At 32.4% G+C, this 17,144-nt stretch overlaps 1 protein-coding gene across 1 annotated transcript in view; it reads right to left on the reverse strand.

Annotated features, from left to right (window-relative positions):
* The window catches only part of LOC129219112 (tyrosine-protein kinase HTK16-like), a 79,992-nt gene that overhangs the window by 43,484 nt on the left and 19,364 nt on the right, over positions 1-17,144 (reverse strand). The window contains exons 4-6 of the mRNA XM_054853432.1: positions 12,536-12,720; positions 9,645-9,782; positions 6,976-7,081 (exon numbers count right to left, since the gene is read on the reverse strand). Of these exons, the coding sequence (XP_054709407.1) occupies positions 6,976-7,081; positions 9,645-9,782; positions 12,536-12,720 (429 nt within the window). The remainder of the gene's footprint in view (positions 1-6,975; positions 7,082-9,644; positions 9,783-12,535; positions 12,721-17,144) is intronic.

Below are 17,144 nucleotides of genomic sequence, written 5' to 3' on the forward strand. Positions count from 1 at the left end.
TGATATGTAACATGAATATTTGACGTAAAAATATTTTTTCACAATTTTAAATTTTGACATAGTGTCTCTCAAAAATTCAGATTTTTTTTTTTTCTTTTTAATGTATGCACCCAAAATGTTCAAAGTGGGCTCATAAAAGGATTAACAGTTACAGCAAATATTGTAGGATAACTTTTGTGAAAGATTGGCTTTAAAAAAAGTCCTAACTAATGATGTGCCAGACATCCAAGGAAAAATAAAGATCTGTATCCTAACATGTTTTTTACGGATCTTAAGCAAATCTTTTGTATTCTTAAATTTCAACACATATTTGAACTTTAAATATAGATAGATGTAAAACACTCTTAAATTCTATTCAAATTAGGTGTTTTTATTTAGTTAAAAAAGGTATGGTTTGAGAAATTAAAAAGTTCATTTTTAACCCTCCAACTCAACAAGAAAGGGGATAATAAGTTTGACGTATATATCTGTGTATGTCTGTGGAATTGTAGCCCCCAAACAGATGAATCTATATAGTTCGTACTTTCTTACGCTCAAAAGGTGACTTGATCGAAAGTATTCTTAGCTTGGTCTTACCATTGTAACACTAATTGCCCAGGGGTGCCCACCCCCTCCCCAAATACCAACAGAGAAAAATACCCTCCTAAAATTTTCAATGCCGTAGTCTGTGCTATGACCTCTCCTAGGTGGACACCCATGAATAACCAATTTGGTATGTTTCGCAATTTTAACAGGTGACCAATTTGGTGTGTTTTGCAATTTTAACAGGTGAAAGCTTACATGTGCCTTTAAAATATTGGCACTAGTCGAAAGAATGAAATCTTCTGCATTTTATATTTGTTTGGAATTTCCAAGAAGGAGTTATAAACTTGTTTACTAAAAAGTAAATTTTAAGTGCAATGTTACACCTTTATGCTTGCGATTAGTAATAATTTCTTTGTTGCAAGATAAGGAGAAAAAGCTCCATGATTTAAAATTTATCTGCTTTCAATTTCTGCCATGTTCTGACCCACAAGAATTATCATAATAGGAGATCAGCCCTCTGAGTCAAGAATTTAAATTTTTTAAAATTTGATATTAAGTCTTATAATTGATTTAGGGTTTGTATTATTCTTCATTCTGGTTTTTCTGGGCATTCTTCAAAAAAGAGAGACAAAATTCTCTGTTTACTGTTGTCAGTAATAGCGAGTTAGGAGTGGATCAGCGCTGCATTTATGCTAAAATAAAAGGTGGGAAATGTTTTTTAGCTTTTCCAGTAACAGCTTCATTATAAATGCTTGCTGCTACATCCTACATCTACCGTGTAAGCTAGAAATATTTTTTCTTATTTTATTTAATCATAAATGCTGCTCTATTCTAAAACTCTCTCCCAATCTTAGCGGAGACTTCTTTTAAGAATAAATCATTCTTGATAACATTTTTGCAATAGATGGAATTTTCAAAAAAAAAAAGGTGTCCTTAAGTTACCCTGTGACAAATTTTATATTTGGGTAATTGAATTAGGTGAGAAAAAAATGATATCTGCATCTGCTCTCACGGATCTAGACAGTAATGATCCCTATCCGCAGATCTAAACTTTTTACAATCTGGTAAATCACTAGTAAAAACTTCAGTTTTTTTTTTTTTTTTTTTTTTTTTTTGAGCACCAGAGCAGTACAATAGCTCGTTTTAAAGAGAATTGCATGATCTTTGATCTCTGATTTGTAAGTTAAACATTTTTTTATTCCCATATTTTTTTCACATTTTGATGCAGTTAAGTTTTCCTTAAAAATTTTCCTAACTGTTGATCCTGTCATGATCCCACTTTTTGGCCCTATTCACTAAAATGCAGTAAAAACCACTTTTTTCCCTTCTTTTCAAAACTTTTAATTGACACTATTCTCAATTTTTTTTTAATTTGAAAATTTTGGAAGAAAGATTTTTTTTTTTTTTTTTTTTTGAAAAATAATGAATTACACATTCAACTAAAGTGCATGTCTTTCTCTTCAATGTGAGTTATAATACAGCTCTGCAGCTCTCATAAAGCTTGAATTATAAAATTTTGAAGCACTGACAGCAAGTTAAAAAGGAGAGCTTTGTAACAATTTTCAGAAATTAATTACTTATTAATTATGAAAACATTTTTTTAATTATATATACAGGGTGGTTATAATTAAAGTTATCCTCTTCAGACCCCTCTACACATTGGATTATGATGAAACTGGGAATATAGATTATATAAGCCATGGGGAGCAGGTTTATGCAATAAAAAAATTAGTTCAAAAATCTACCAAGAGGTTAGAAAAGGGTGCATGAATCAAATAAGACGGAGAATGTTTCACTAAATCGATTTTATGTACAGAATTTGTTCGATATGCGTTCCATGTAAGTCAATTACGTGTTCAAAACGTCTTATAGCATGAGTCACAGTTGCACAAAGGGTTTCTCTATCAATAGCATTAACATGACGCCTTATGATGTCCTTCAATTCAGGCACTGTCTGTATGCTTCCACCATAGACCCGATCTTTCAGGAAGCCCCACAGCAAGAAGTAGCACGGATTCAGATAATTAGTGCGACTTCTGGCTGTGGGTGATTTGGCTGCAGGTGTGGATCAGGTGATTCGGTGATCGGGGGGGCCAACCTGTAGGCAGCTGATAATGTCCTTATCGGTGTGTAGACTGCCCCCTATCTTCGATTTCTGAACTAATTTTTTTATTGCATAGCCCTGCTCCCTGTGGGCTATATAATCTATATTCTGAATTTCATCGAAATCGGATGTGTAGAACGGTCAGTAGAGGGGTCTGAACAGGGTTAACTTTAATTATCACCACCCTGTACATTTAAGATGTCAGACAGAAGGGTTTCCGAAAGTTTCCTGAAAATCTGAGACGGTCAGGTTGAGAATTTTATTTATTTACAGGTAGATATGATCAATTTACCTGTCGGATAACATTAATTTGTCCAAATAAAATGAACAGCACTTTTTCTAGGGCCAAGGCACAAGACCTTTTACTTCACTTTCAATAAATATAAATGAATGCAAGAAATTAAAAATGATGTTGTGTTTGCAGAATGATGAAGTAAAAGAGTTGGTAATCCCATAATGATGGAGGAACAAATGAGCTGGTAATATTGTAAACAGGAAGCAATGTTTCATTTTTGTGAGGTTAATCACTGAACATTTATTCAATTAAAAAAGTTTGACAAACACTTTGCATTTAAATTATTCAATGCATTGTATGAGGATTCTGAAATACTTTTCTTTTGATGCATTCCAATATTTCTGCTTCTTCTTGTTGAACACTCAATGCAGCAATTCAGCAGCCATCATAGGCTTTGCATATAATAGCTGTAAGCTCAGTTGCACATGCATACTTCCCACGGATCCGCTCAAGCTACAGTGGGGTCTTGGGCAGGACAGTCTTTTTAAAATTTTCCAGGGGAAGGAGAGGGGGGGGGGGCAAAGGATTTGTGCTGAATACATTTTATAAGGAGAAAACAAAATACATACAATAATGCTAAATTTAATTGCTTCTGAAATCCAGAGGATCCCCTTATTACCCAATTCATGGGGCTCACCCTTCTCTTCTGTTTCTTCACTATACATATCATCATTCTCTTAATACATCATCACAAAATTTTACTCAGATGTGGAACCAATAAATGCACATTTTCATCAATATTCATCTTTGTTTCTTCCATATGCACTTTATTTGGATTCCTTCGGCTGATTTCAAATAAATGTCTCTACTTAAGCTGTCATTTAATTATAAAAAGGATTTTTGATCAATACTCTGTACTAATAGCAATGTTATTTAATGGAAAATTAGAGGGCTGTGCCCCTGCTTGAATGGCTCCCCAACCACGGTTTACCACCTGTGGTGGCTTAAAGTCACTAGCAGCAGCTGACTATAAATGATTTTTAGGGTGTCATAACATCCGTGGATATCCTCAAGGCATAATCAGAACTGGAAATCCGGCCCCTCAAGGTTTGGAGGGATGAGACAGGACGCAATAAGTACATTTTACAGGGAGATTAACAACCTGTATTTGATGTGAGCTGTGTTGGCGAGATTGGCAAGGTGTTGAATTCTTAACCCAGGCGTGCCAACCATAGCTAGAAGGGGTCATGGCGCAGACTGCGGCACTAAAACTTTTAAGAAGGGGGTGTTTTGAGAGGTATTTTTCTTTTTTGGGGGGAGAAGCACCCCTGCTTAACTGAAAGGTCCCCGGTCTGATGTCGTTCGGTCAAAGATCCCCTATGTTTGTTAATGGTGACTGGGGCAGGTTAAATACGTCACAGTCAAAGTCCTTCAAGGAATCAAAACTTCTGGGTGTGCTTAAGCACGAATTGCTTGGCTTCTGGCCTGGATCGAAAAATAGAGCAGTCTTCAGGCCTTCATCTAACAGTTTAAACCAAAAATGGTAAAAACCCTGGAGTGCTGGAGGAGATGTGGTTATAGACAGATATGCAGAGAAATTAATATTACAGACTATCAGATAATCTGTTATGCAAATTGTTCTGAATGATGTTTAATTTTCAAACTACAAATAATAAGAAATTCAAGAAAAAGAAACAAAAATATTTCAGCAATTATTTTTCTTTTCGTAATTGTATATGTAAAGCCTAATAAATGTAAATTAAATTCCATTCATTGGATATTTAAAGAGAGATGGGTTTTTTAAACTCCTTGGGCCTGGCTCATTTGCCCCAGTCCCGGATTTACATATCTGCAGACCCCGCAGTGCGGGGTGGCTCACTGTATTAAAGGGGCCTGTGGCATTCAGTGGCATAGAACTCCAATAGGCAGTTAGAGGTCCTGCTGATCTATTGCAGGGGGGCCCAAAATTTATAGATCCAGGCCTGGTTGGCCCAAGCGTTGATCAGGGCCAGGCAAGGGCCAATCCATCTGAACATAGAAGGGGAGGGGCCAAGGAGAGTCCCAATGGGAAATTGATGTGACCTAGCAAAATTTTCTTATTCAGCAAATTTTTCTACCAATTTAGCAAAAATTAGAATTCTATTAGGCAGAATTATCATAATTCAGTGACAATATTTGAAGAGTTCCATTTGGCAAATTGAGAGTTTCTGCCCTTCCGAAGATTTAAGTTCATGGTCCCCATAGGGCAGGCCCATCATTTGGACAATTGGGAGACTGGTCTGTTAAGCCCCCCCCCCTCAAGATTTATGGAAGCAATGTAATTCTAAAATGATAGTGGTATCAACTCAACACCAATAACTTTTCCTTTTAATGGACTCTCAAGAAGATGTATACACTTTCAAACTCAATGACAATTGCCCTCCCTGTTGCCACCTTGTGGATATGCCCATGAGACCAGAAGTACCTGTTTTATGTTTGAGATCCAGCACAAAAGTATTTTGAGCCAAATTCTTAAAATGTTATAGTGCATAGATATTTTGATAATTTACAAAATATATTCAAAATACATGGTATGTTTTAAAGAATGATATTTTGGTACCAGGAAGATTTTGTAATTTCATTATTATATTGGTAGATTAATGAAGAAATATTAAAAATGAATTTAATTAGAACCTTCCCTTGCTTTTTTTTTTTTTTTTTTGGCTTTTGAAAAATCCAAAAATTTGCTAGTTCCTTTTCATTTTTTAGGAACTTGTTACTTAATACTCCAAAAAAAATGGTAAAACCCCAACATATATGCTTGTTTTTTATAATCATTGTGGTTCTTAGGTACAGAGGTTCTTCTTTTGTTCCCCTTTTTTTTCTGGTTCGGGTAACCGAGTGGTATCAGTAACAAAAAGAACATCTTTTCCATGTTTCTGTGATTGGGAACACATGTCAGGAAGGAGAAACAAAACAAAACAACTGATGCTAGCCTCGTCTGCAGAGCGCTGTCAGGCCAATGATTCTACTTCTCCATTGGCTATTAGTGACAGGAAGAAAGACAAGCTCAACATTTTAGTCTTGTACGTTATCCAGCGTTTGCGCGGGAAATATTAGCAAACATTTGGAATTTTTAGGCAAAAACTACAGCAATTAAGGTGCGTACGGTAATAGCATACGTTGCTAGCTTTTGTTGCAATGCGTCCGAATGCTGACATCACGATTGACGTATGTTATTTACGTATCGGCAGAGACTAGAGCTCTAACACAAAAATTCTTTGTAATGATGAGGCTTTTGTTCCAAATAGGTTTAAACATTTTGAGCAGGGTTCGAAAATATTGGATATTTTGATATATATATCCAATATTTTCAAGAAGCACAAACTAAAGTCTTCAAAATAGTAATTGCATCCTCAAATCATTCTTTATTTTCTCATATTTTAACTACACTATGTAGACTTAAAATTAAGGTTTCTTTCATTATTTATGTAATATTTCATTTAACATTTTTATCGATTTTAATAGTACTAATTTAACATTAGCTGTTTTACTCATTTTTTCTTCTGTTAGCTACTTTTACAGTTATATGATTCAGAAATAAAAAATATGCATTTGTCGGTGCACAGTCATAAGACTTTTTTTCTTACCAATGTTTAATATTTAATCAGGCGCTTTTAACATCAATTAAAACTGTTAAATTATCAATAATTTTATGAATATAAAATAAAAAAAGGAATATAATATAACATTGTTACATTAATAATGTATTAATACATCATAAAAATATAGTACATAACTTTTTGGTTGTTTTTAATAATAAATGAACAATATTGCTAAGATTAATATAAATTTTACACAAAATACCCTATTTAAAAAAATAAATATCAAAAATATCAAAATAGCATGATATTTTCAAAATAAATATCAGACATATATCGTGATATATATCATGATACATATTGATTGATATATATTGGCAAACCCTGATTTTGAGCATCATTTGAATGAGTTTTGAGAGCTGCAGAACTTTTCTGGCAGATGTTTGAACTAAATTAAACAATGTAATGTTTGACACATACAGAAAAAAAAGAGAAAATAACGCTCCAGGCATCTTAAGATATATATTTACCCAATATTGATATGCATTCTTTGTGCTTATTTTTTTTAGCCAAATCTAAGGGAGTTTCATTATAATTGGACCTAGGATGACAAGGACATTTCATCTCCAACAATACCTACAAGTTGCAAAGAAAAAAAATGCATAAATTTTATCTTTGGTGCATCATCAAAGAGAAATTGAAAACTAAACAGAAAACCAAATCATGTGTCTAAAAATTAAACTTACAAGAATATACTTCACTACTTAATTTTAAAATTATAACAAATATTATATACAGAGGTACAAACAATGAAATTAGCAAAACAACTAATGGTTTAAATCCATTCATCTAATAACAGAGGTGTCAAGTTTGAAATTTTCAGCAAAATTGTTGAATTCTAGATTTCTTTACCCTTTTTTGTGTTCATATTTAGTAAACTATTTTATTTTTAAAAAGAATGTTTTGTTCATAAAAATGAATAAAAGTAACATCCAAAAATACAGTAGGCGCCACTTAATGTGATCACTTTGGGACAAATATAATTTGATACCAATAACCGACTGATAACAATAACCGAAAAGAATCCAGGAGATTTTTTTCCAATTAAGGTGCATTTATTTTGGCAACCTCAAATTAAAATCACAATGACTCAACTGAACGTAGTTTTAAATTATAAATTAAATTGACAGAATGGAAATATCTGAATTATAAAAAGTTAAAATTAAATTATGAAATTTTTAATCATAGTAATAGGTGAAGTAAAATATGACCGTTTTCCCCGACATTTGTAAACCAGTTTCAAAGCACATTCAGCTTTTCTATCTTTTCCAGCATGGTTTTGCTTGTTGTTGAAATTTTAATTTAACTTCGCTTTGTTTTCAATCTTGACACAATTCTTTAATAGTTTACAAAGTATTGGCAACAATGGAGGTCCTACATCAATGCCTGCAACATGTCCAGCGACTGATTTTTTTTTTTTTAGGTGCAAAAGAAAGTTTTCTTAGGGGGAGTCTGTGGTCACTAGGGGCGAACTTTTTGTAGCTTCATTCCTAGAAAAATTTTGAACTGCTATTGAAAATCACAAAATCTACACAGAAAGTTAGTCTCGTCAGGGTTTGCCTATGTATTTCTCTTAATTGAGGAACAAAAACGGGGAAAAAATTGAAAGTTTATGAAAAAGTAACAACAATAAACAAAGACGCTGATTACAAAATCCGACTTTTTTAATGTGTGTTAACATACAAGTGTTGCGGGACTTCGTGATTCTGATAACATTAAGCGAATGATAACATTAACCGTGATCACATTAAGCGGCTCCTACTGTAGCACACTTTGTGTCACAACGCCCCTCCCTTTTAGGCAACTTTTGAGAAACAAGATAACATTCAATGATGATCAGGAGTAACTCCATTATGTTTTTATGTAGGAAATTTATCCAAAAGGGAAAGTTTTTTTTTAAGGACAAAAACAAGTGAAGCAGTCTCAAATATGTTCTAATTTCTACATGGTCAGCAATATGAAAGTTTCTAAATCCAGTTAGTCCTTCCTGCACTATTTATATAGCGGAGCTTTTACTACAGTTAGTCAGACAATATAAAATTATAGCAGAATGTAGCAGTATTTGTTTCTTTAGTGGTTACTTGAAAGCGTTAAACTAAAATCCAGAAACTGATCAGATTTTCTAGTGTTGCACCGAAAAAATTTCAGAAATTTGGCCCTGTGATGTAACAGGGCAGAATGTAACATATCCCACACCAGAGCCTAAATTCAAACACTTTTTTCAATGTTTTTAACTGAAGGGTTTATGAGATGAAATTACTCCAGAAAGTCTTGTCATTAAATGGGGGATGTGAATGTTTAGTGGAAGGTGAAGAGTGCTGTGTGCAAAGCTATGTAGAAATTAAAGAAATAACATTAACGACTAACTATTTTGCAACATTCTATTACAGCAAATGAATAAATTGATGCTGACTAATCAGTTTCAGCTTTTAAAGACATGACTCATGGGGAAATTATAAGGGTAAGCAACTGCCAATTCACAATTCAATTCATCTAAAGCAGAACTTCAGAATGAAGAATTGACCACCCAAGTCTGAATAATATGTTACAAAATACACCTTTCAAAATTATACCCATGCATTAGAAAAGGATGTAGAAAGAGTTATTTTGGGGGGAAATGTCTAGGTAGCATTTATATAGAAATATTTTGCATCAAAGAACACATTGATAAAAAATGTTGGAGCACAGAAATTTATGTACAGTATAACTTCAATTTAACACTACTCGATTTAACGATTTCCTCAATTTAACGATACATTTCACTGGTCCGTATTTCAATGCATTAGATGTCCACGCTCCTTAACTCAACGATATCCTTGATTTAATGACAACTTTTTCCAGTCTCTTGACAATTGTTAAATTGAGGTTACACTGTTTTTTTTTTTTTTTTTTGACCTCATACAGGTATGAACATGTTTCAATTTGATTATATTTTTTAATATTAATATTCAAAATTTTTGTGTAATCCTATACTTTAAACTTTGATGTACCACCAAACTTGATATAAAGCCAAAACAGAATTAAATCCAACAGTGGTGTTATATTAGAGTTTGACTGTAATGGCAAAAATTTCTCAAGCTAAAAGAACATTTTTCAAAAAGAAAGGAGAAGTAAAAACACAATCCAAAGCACTACATACATTCAAAACCTCTGTGTAGCCAAGAAAAGCAGCATAATGTAGAGGCACCCAACCAGATTCAGTAGCTCTCAGTTGAGGGTTAGCTTTATGTCTTAACAGAACTGCCACTGTTTCAGGTTCATTATTTTTGCTAGCATACTGAAAAATACACATAAAAATAAGAAGCTATTTACTTATGAAATAACTCTTGTGCATATTTTAAACACAGCACTTAGATTTCCAATGTCAGATAACTATGATAAATATCTTCACAATGTTTATAGCTTTTCCCTAAATCGAAAAAATATTCAGGTAATTTAATTTGCTTGCATGTTCTTCATCATTCATCGATGGGATTTTTTTACTGTTGCATAAAAGTTTCATTATGGATCATAACTTTTCCATGTTTTAAAATTAAAAACTTCTCAAGTTTTCACTATTATTTTAATAAATTAATGTACAATAAATTTTGAGCATACACATGCTTAAGATCTAAAAACAAAGTGGAGGGGAAACAATCACACATATAATCAACATTTTTTTATCTTAAACATTACAGTTTTCACAACTCAAGATACTCATATTAAAAAATACATATGGTAGAATCCATGTCAATTCAACAGGGGGTGTTACTTATGGTCTCGGATTTTTTTTTTTTTTAATGTAACATATGTTAAAATTTATAAAAAATTAAGAAATAGGTTTTTTTTTCTTCTGCCCCAAAAAATTCCGTGGCCAAGAAATAGGCTGCCAAAGATGGCGGTCGTGTAATGACTTCTCACTTGGAGTTTTGTTCAAAATCTTTAAAGTACATTATCTCAGGAACGGTAGAAGATATTTTGTTTCGTTTGTTTAATTTAAAAGAATATTTGTTCTTCTTGTTTAAAACCATATGCAGTATTTTGAAATATGTGCATTAGTTTTTTTCCAGTCTTTGGAAAAAAAAATTTTCAATATTTTTTTTGATTTTCCTCCAAAATGTCTATTTCAAAAAATTTCATTTTTTTTATAGTTTATTCGTACCACTGAGCACTACGTTCCCTGAAAAGGAGAGCTTCCATTTTTTCGTTTAACAGATTTTAGAGGCATTTGAAAAAATGGGGGTTTTAAGAAACTCTTTACATAATGGCAAACCGGAGAATTCAAAAAATAAAAAATAAAAAATCGCGACAAGTGGCCATAAAACACTTTTAATTAAGTTACATAGCGAAATTTTCATTTTGAGTCCCCACTTTATCCATGAGTTTTATTTTGTATGAAAACAAGAACGCAGTCTCCAGCCGATTTGCTGCATTTCCCCACGTATCCTTTCAGCGTAGCGCCGGAAGAACCCTTAAGCGTGATGCCATCTTGTTCTCACTAAATTCAATATCCTGAATAAAATGGTGACTCAAAACAAACGTTTCACTATATGACTGAATTAAGTGTTTTCTGTCCACTTGCTGCAAAAAAAATACTTGAATTATCATGTTTGCCTTTATGCAAAAGTTCATTAAAAACCCTCATTCTTTTTCAAATGCCTGGTGAGAAATTCTTTCTTCTTCTCTCTTTAGTCAATGCAAACATGTTCTACCAAAAGAAGGTTTAAAAGTTTAAGTACTTTAAAGGACCACATTGCATTTTTAAGCACTTTCGGGAGCATCTAGAAGGCAAAATGAAATTTAAGGACTTTGAAGGAATGCGAGAATGTTGTTCAATAACGTCATGGAATGACTTTGCAAGAAATAAGCATTAAAAATAAGGAAACATTCTTAAATCATAAATTTATAATAGAAACAAATGCTTACCAGCATTTGGTAGCATTACAATGCTGCCAATTTCACGAAATTCTCACTACACAGTGAGAGAATTCCCAGAATATAATAATAAAACCTTGTTCATAGTTACTAGAATGCTAGTGTTTAGCTGAAGCACAAAACCCTTTCAATAAATCATTTCAGGGAATAAAGTTCCCATCAAAATCTGAAAGTTTTTCATTCATTCCCATAAGTTCAATAATAACTAAGACATTAATCTGAGTAAAAAGATATTTTTTTTTTCAAAATGATGTGTTGGATCTTGACACAGTGGATACATTTAAATAGTGCTGCAATCAGTAACACATTCCCCTTACATGTTACCAGTATGTCATGCATTAAATACCATATAACAAACACTAAAGCAATGCAATAATCTATTATGTCTATATAGTGCATCTCCTAAAAAAACTACATGCTCAGTGCATTTCACAAAGCATGCATAAAATGTCATGTCCTTAAAATAGAAAAATTTAAATTTAATTCATTAAATCTATTTACTGTCCTTGTTTATTTGCAAAAGAATGTAGAGCAAGCTATTTTCTAAAATATAAACATGCTTTTGTGTTTTCCTTTTTGGATTCAAAACAAAATAAAAATAATAATCAGACTTGAAACAAATTTTTTTTTATTCAATTTAAATTTGTTTTATTTCCCCTAACGGTGTCATATCATTTAAATTCAATGATACCATTACTGATCTTATTAAAAATTGCTCTTATTTTCATATTTCTTGGGACATGTTACACAATTTCCAATTAAATGATGCCAATGTTTTCTTTAAAAATAAAGAAGGTACACAGTTTCAAAATGACTGTTTTACATTTTTCATTTAAAACCTAGACTAAATTTCCTACAACAGCCACAGCTATGTGAATGACAGTGAAATACACTTCTCAGAAAAATTAGGGGAGCAAGAAAAAGGAAAGAAATCATTGCAAAGTCCTTAAAGTAGTTTACCTTGGCATCAATATAAAAGAAAATTCATGAACTTATGATTGATTCATATCATAATGAGCAATATAATGTTTTAAAACATCAATGTACAACAAATGTAAAATAATAACATTTATGAAAGAAAAGTTTTTTTAAATAATAAAATACTCATAACATTACATGCAAAGGTGTTAAGCCACTGCCATCTCTAATGTTAGGGTTTGCTCCAACAACTAAAAGCAAATCAAGAATATCATTGAATCCCATAATACTTGCTAAGTGTACTGCAGTTTGACCTTCTTGATTTTTTGCATCTAAATTGTGATAACCAGATTTGAGTAATTCTCTAACCACTGTAACCTCTCCTGCAAGAGAAATATAGGAAATTTGTTACAACAATGCATGCATTTTCCACATTTTTAATGAGTAGAGTGATCAGTGGATGAACACTACCCAGTAAATGAACGAATTCTTAATATTTTTTTTTTAAAATCAGCTTTCAAAAGATTTTTTCTGCATGAATTCACCACAATAACTTCTTTTATTGATGTTCTAAGCTATCTGACACCTGATTGGTTACTTTGGCCACATATTTTTTTCCTGAAAAAAATATAGAATGTTTAGGATTGTGCATCACTCTTTTTTTCTGTGAAAATGAAAAGGCTGGTTTCGTGCATGCAACTATTTCGATAAATAAAAATTGCATTTATAAATTTTAATTTTTAATTCCATGAAAGATAAATAAACTATGCATATTTAGGCTATGGATTTAAATTGTTTCAGTCAATGCAGAATGTATAGATTTTCAGGTAGATGGGGTGCTCAGTAGAGTGTATCACGAAAAACTTTTTTGGGAAATTCTAAATTTCAAGTTGATAAAAAGCTGTCACTTTGATCACGTATTTACCACAAAAAATATGTTTAAAAAAATATGACTCTCCTGAAATGAGCTTTAAATTTATAGTTTTTATGTAAAATGCAGATTTTTTGAATTTTTTCTAGATATGAATAAAGAAAAAATGTTTCTTTTAAATTTCAAAAACGTATAGTTTAAAAAGGCACCTGATGTTAAAAAAATAATTTCTCTTTGTCATTAACTATGAGCATTTCCCAGAACCCAATTAAGAAACCTAATTATTCTATCACATATCCATACCTTTCATTTTCTTTGATTGGTGGTTTTAAAAATTTTCCAGGCTACTTTTTGCATCAGTGAACTTCTAGAAACTATGCAAATAAATCCCATCTTACCTTCAAATGAGATTATTAGCCTCATATGGGAAGAGGGGGTTAGAGGGAGGGGGGGCTCATGACATCAGAAAAATTTAACTAGTAAAAAAAAAATCAACCTATAACGTTTTGATAAAATATATTACAAATACAGTAGTTTCTTTTGTTAAACATTGAATTAGAAAAACATTATTCAAAATATCTTCTAATTTCGTTTTCATTTATCTTGATGATTTATTTTTAGAGGGGAAGCAGAGCGCCACAATTGTAGCCCTCTTTTTCAGCCACAAACCAAAGTTTTTGGTTGAGCTGGTTGTCACCGGCCATTCTGAGAGGCACTTCGCTTAAATAAAACATGCAATTCACTATTTGTGCTTGGTGTTTTAAAGGATTTTCGAAATAATTGACCCATTAGAGCAAGCTGATTAGAGACTCCAGTATTTGTTGTTGCCCACTGTACCATCATATCCAACAGCTTTATTGATTGTCGAATCAATCTTATATATTTCTGTAGAATATTTTTGGTAACACCCAAGCGAGAACTACTTTATTTCTTTATCAAATTCCATGATTTACCCCTCATTTTAGAGCTTATTGTGCCAGCTATTGACGAAAATTAGACCCACTGTCCAAAAATCTTTTTTTTTGTGTCAATAGAATAGAGCGCTGTGCTGGAAACACGAAGATCATACCGTCGATCCTGCTATGGGTTTTGTCACTTTTGATTGACTTTTTTCACCATTTAGTGTCGATCCAAATGCCCAGGAAAATGCAATAGGATTTTAAACTTTAGTTGTACTGTCGCACTAAAATTGGAAAAGAGAAGGTTTATTTTAGCAGAGTAATTAAGCATAAATAATATTGCTTAATGGTACTTTTTTTGTTGCTGTTGTTGTTTCCTTAATACTTCATAAAACTATGAAAGTGAGGCATCATTTCATTTTCTTTTAAATCAGCAAAAAAAATAATAAAAATTCACTTTGTGCCTGTTTTTTGAAAAATTACTGTTGAAATAATCGAATTTTTGGTTTTCTGCTGTCAAGCGTGCATGCTTCCTGCGGGTCAGCTAGTATATTTATATTTCAACTGCTTTAGTACTAATGATATTATGCTTTTCCTAGAGTCACCGTCTGGAGTTACATGACCAAAATGTGTTGAATTTGGTTTTTCAACCAAAGATATGTTCTTCTTGAATGGTTTTCTGAAGATTCACCACACACCTTGCCTTTGATTATAATTTCAACTTTTTGACTATCAAAATAGAAAGTATTTAGTCATCCTTTTTGCTTACCTGAAAGCAAACTAGAACTCCATATTGAATGACAAAATGAAGAACTGTATTGTTACAAATTCTGTAAATATTAGTTATTTTTGTGATTAATTTGTCGTAATCTAGCTAAATTTGGCATTTTTTAAATTATCTGTCATCTAAAATTATTGTAGAACGTAACCTGTAAATAGTTTCCCGTAATGAATATACAGCCCCTATACATTCGGCTGAAGTATACGATCCCCTATTTTTCATTGATAAAATTTGCGAAGGAAGAGAAATAAAATAACGGTCTACGATTTTCGAGAAGTATTTGGAATCTGGTGGAATGTTTGAGAGCTCTCTTTTCGGTGTGTATAAAAGCCGTTATGCTGGATAAAAAGTTAGTTTCGATTGAGAATTTGTACTGAGAGTGTATTAGCTCTGTTTATTGCGAGGCATTTCGCTGTGTTGTTTTTCGTATTTGGAAGTAAATACGTGTGTAACCATTGATTTAACGGTGTTGTGTGATATTTGCTTAATTGCTGATGATTAATTTAGCAGTTGTTGACGCTCTTTCCTGTACATAGTGTAAATAAATTTCCTGTGATTTTAATAAGAAACGTGTCTTCCTTTCAAGAAAGTTGGAAGTCGCACCGGATCCGTTACAATTGGCGCCCAACGTGGGGCTTCTTCAGGACTTTCTTGGAGTAAGTGTGACTTTGGACATTTTTTCATAAAGACTGTTTGAATTCGGGACTTTATTTATTTATGGTGATTGCTCGCGCAATGGATGACCAATTAAAACAACTTCTGGAAGCAATTAATGCTGTGAAAAGTGACTTGACTGAAAGTTTGGCGGCTAATCAAGAACAATTAAAAAATGATATGGCGGCTAATCAAGAACAATTAAAAAATGATATGGCGGCTAATCAAGACCAATTAAAAAGTGATTTGACTGCAAGATTTACTGCAAATCAAGAACAATTAAAAAATGACATTGCGGCTAATCAAGAACAATTGAAAAATGAATTGGTGGCTAATCAAAAACAATTGAAAAATGAATTGGCGGCTAATCAAGAACAATGGAAAAGTGATTTAATGGTGCTGAAAAATGATTTAGCTTCTAACCAAGAGGAAATTAAAAATGACCTTACTTCGGTAAAGACTGTGATGGAAAATAAATTTAATGAGATAGAGCATCGAGTTGATGCTTTTGATGAAAGATTTGAAACAGTAGAAAACCGTATCGCAACAGTTGAAAATCATGTGGATGAGAAAATTAAAAACATGGAAAGGAGATTGGCGACCGGCGGAAAGCAGCTCTGTACAGTTTGGCGCTCCCACATTGGTTGCTCGACCGTCCATTAAACTTGCCACATTCGATGGGAAAACTTCGTGGCAGGTTTACAAAACTCAATTCATGATAGTGACGGAAGCAAATGGATGTGTGATATTTGCTTAATTGCTGATGATTAATTTAGCAGTTGTTGATGCTCTTTCCTGTACATAGTGTAAATAAATTTCCTGTGATTTTAATCAAGAACTGTGTCGTCCTTTCAAGAAAGTTGGAAGTTGCACCAGATCCGTTACAGTATAAAGATCTTAGATTACATTAACACTTATATTTCCATTGTCTAGGAAAAAGATTGTGATATTATCACCCACTTTAGATGAATAGAGATTTTTTCTATTTATAACATAACATTTTTTTTTTCAAAGAAAGCAGCAGTGCTAACAATGTTGCATTCATGGCTATAATCTCAGCTGAAGACATAGTTTGAACACAGTTCATGGGTAATTCTCCAGAAAACAAAACTTTTGAACCCAAATATATTTCAATATCAAGACCTTTTGTTTTCTTTTTTTTTTCATTCCTACATGAAAGTATTATCTACTACAAGTAACCATAAACAATGGCCCAGCTAAGTTCCAATTATTTTACCCATAAATAAAAAAAATTAAAAAACGCCTATTTCACGGAAATTCAAAAAAATATAATAATATTTATAAATCAAGGCAAATTTAATATCAAAGTAGTAATTTTGTTTATTGTGCAAACAATCAGCTATTTTAATAGCTAGTGGGAACATAATATTAATCTCTCTTAATTAAAGTAGGGTTTAATTAGTAGTTTCAAATGTATGTTAAGAAATAGTACCGTATTTTCCGGCGTATAATCCGCGGATTATCTGCTAAAAAAGGCAAAGTTTATGAGGTACGGACTATACGCAGCCGCAGATTATCTGTGATTTTTTTTCCCCTTAACACCAAACCATTGAACCTCAATACTTTTACAGTAGGATTCAC

This window comes from Uloborus diversus, chromosome 3 (assembly GCF_026930045.1).
Source record: "Uloborus diversus isolate 005 chromosome 3, Udiv.v.3.1, whole genome shotgun sequence".
Taxonomy (NCBI): domain Eukaryota; kingdom Metazoa; phylum Arthropoda; class Arachnida; order Araneae; family Uloboridae; genus Uloborus; species Uloborus diversus.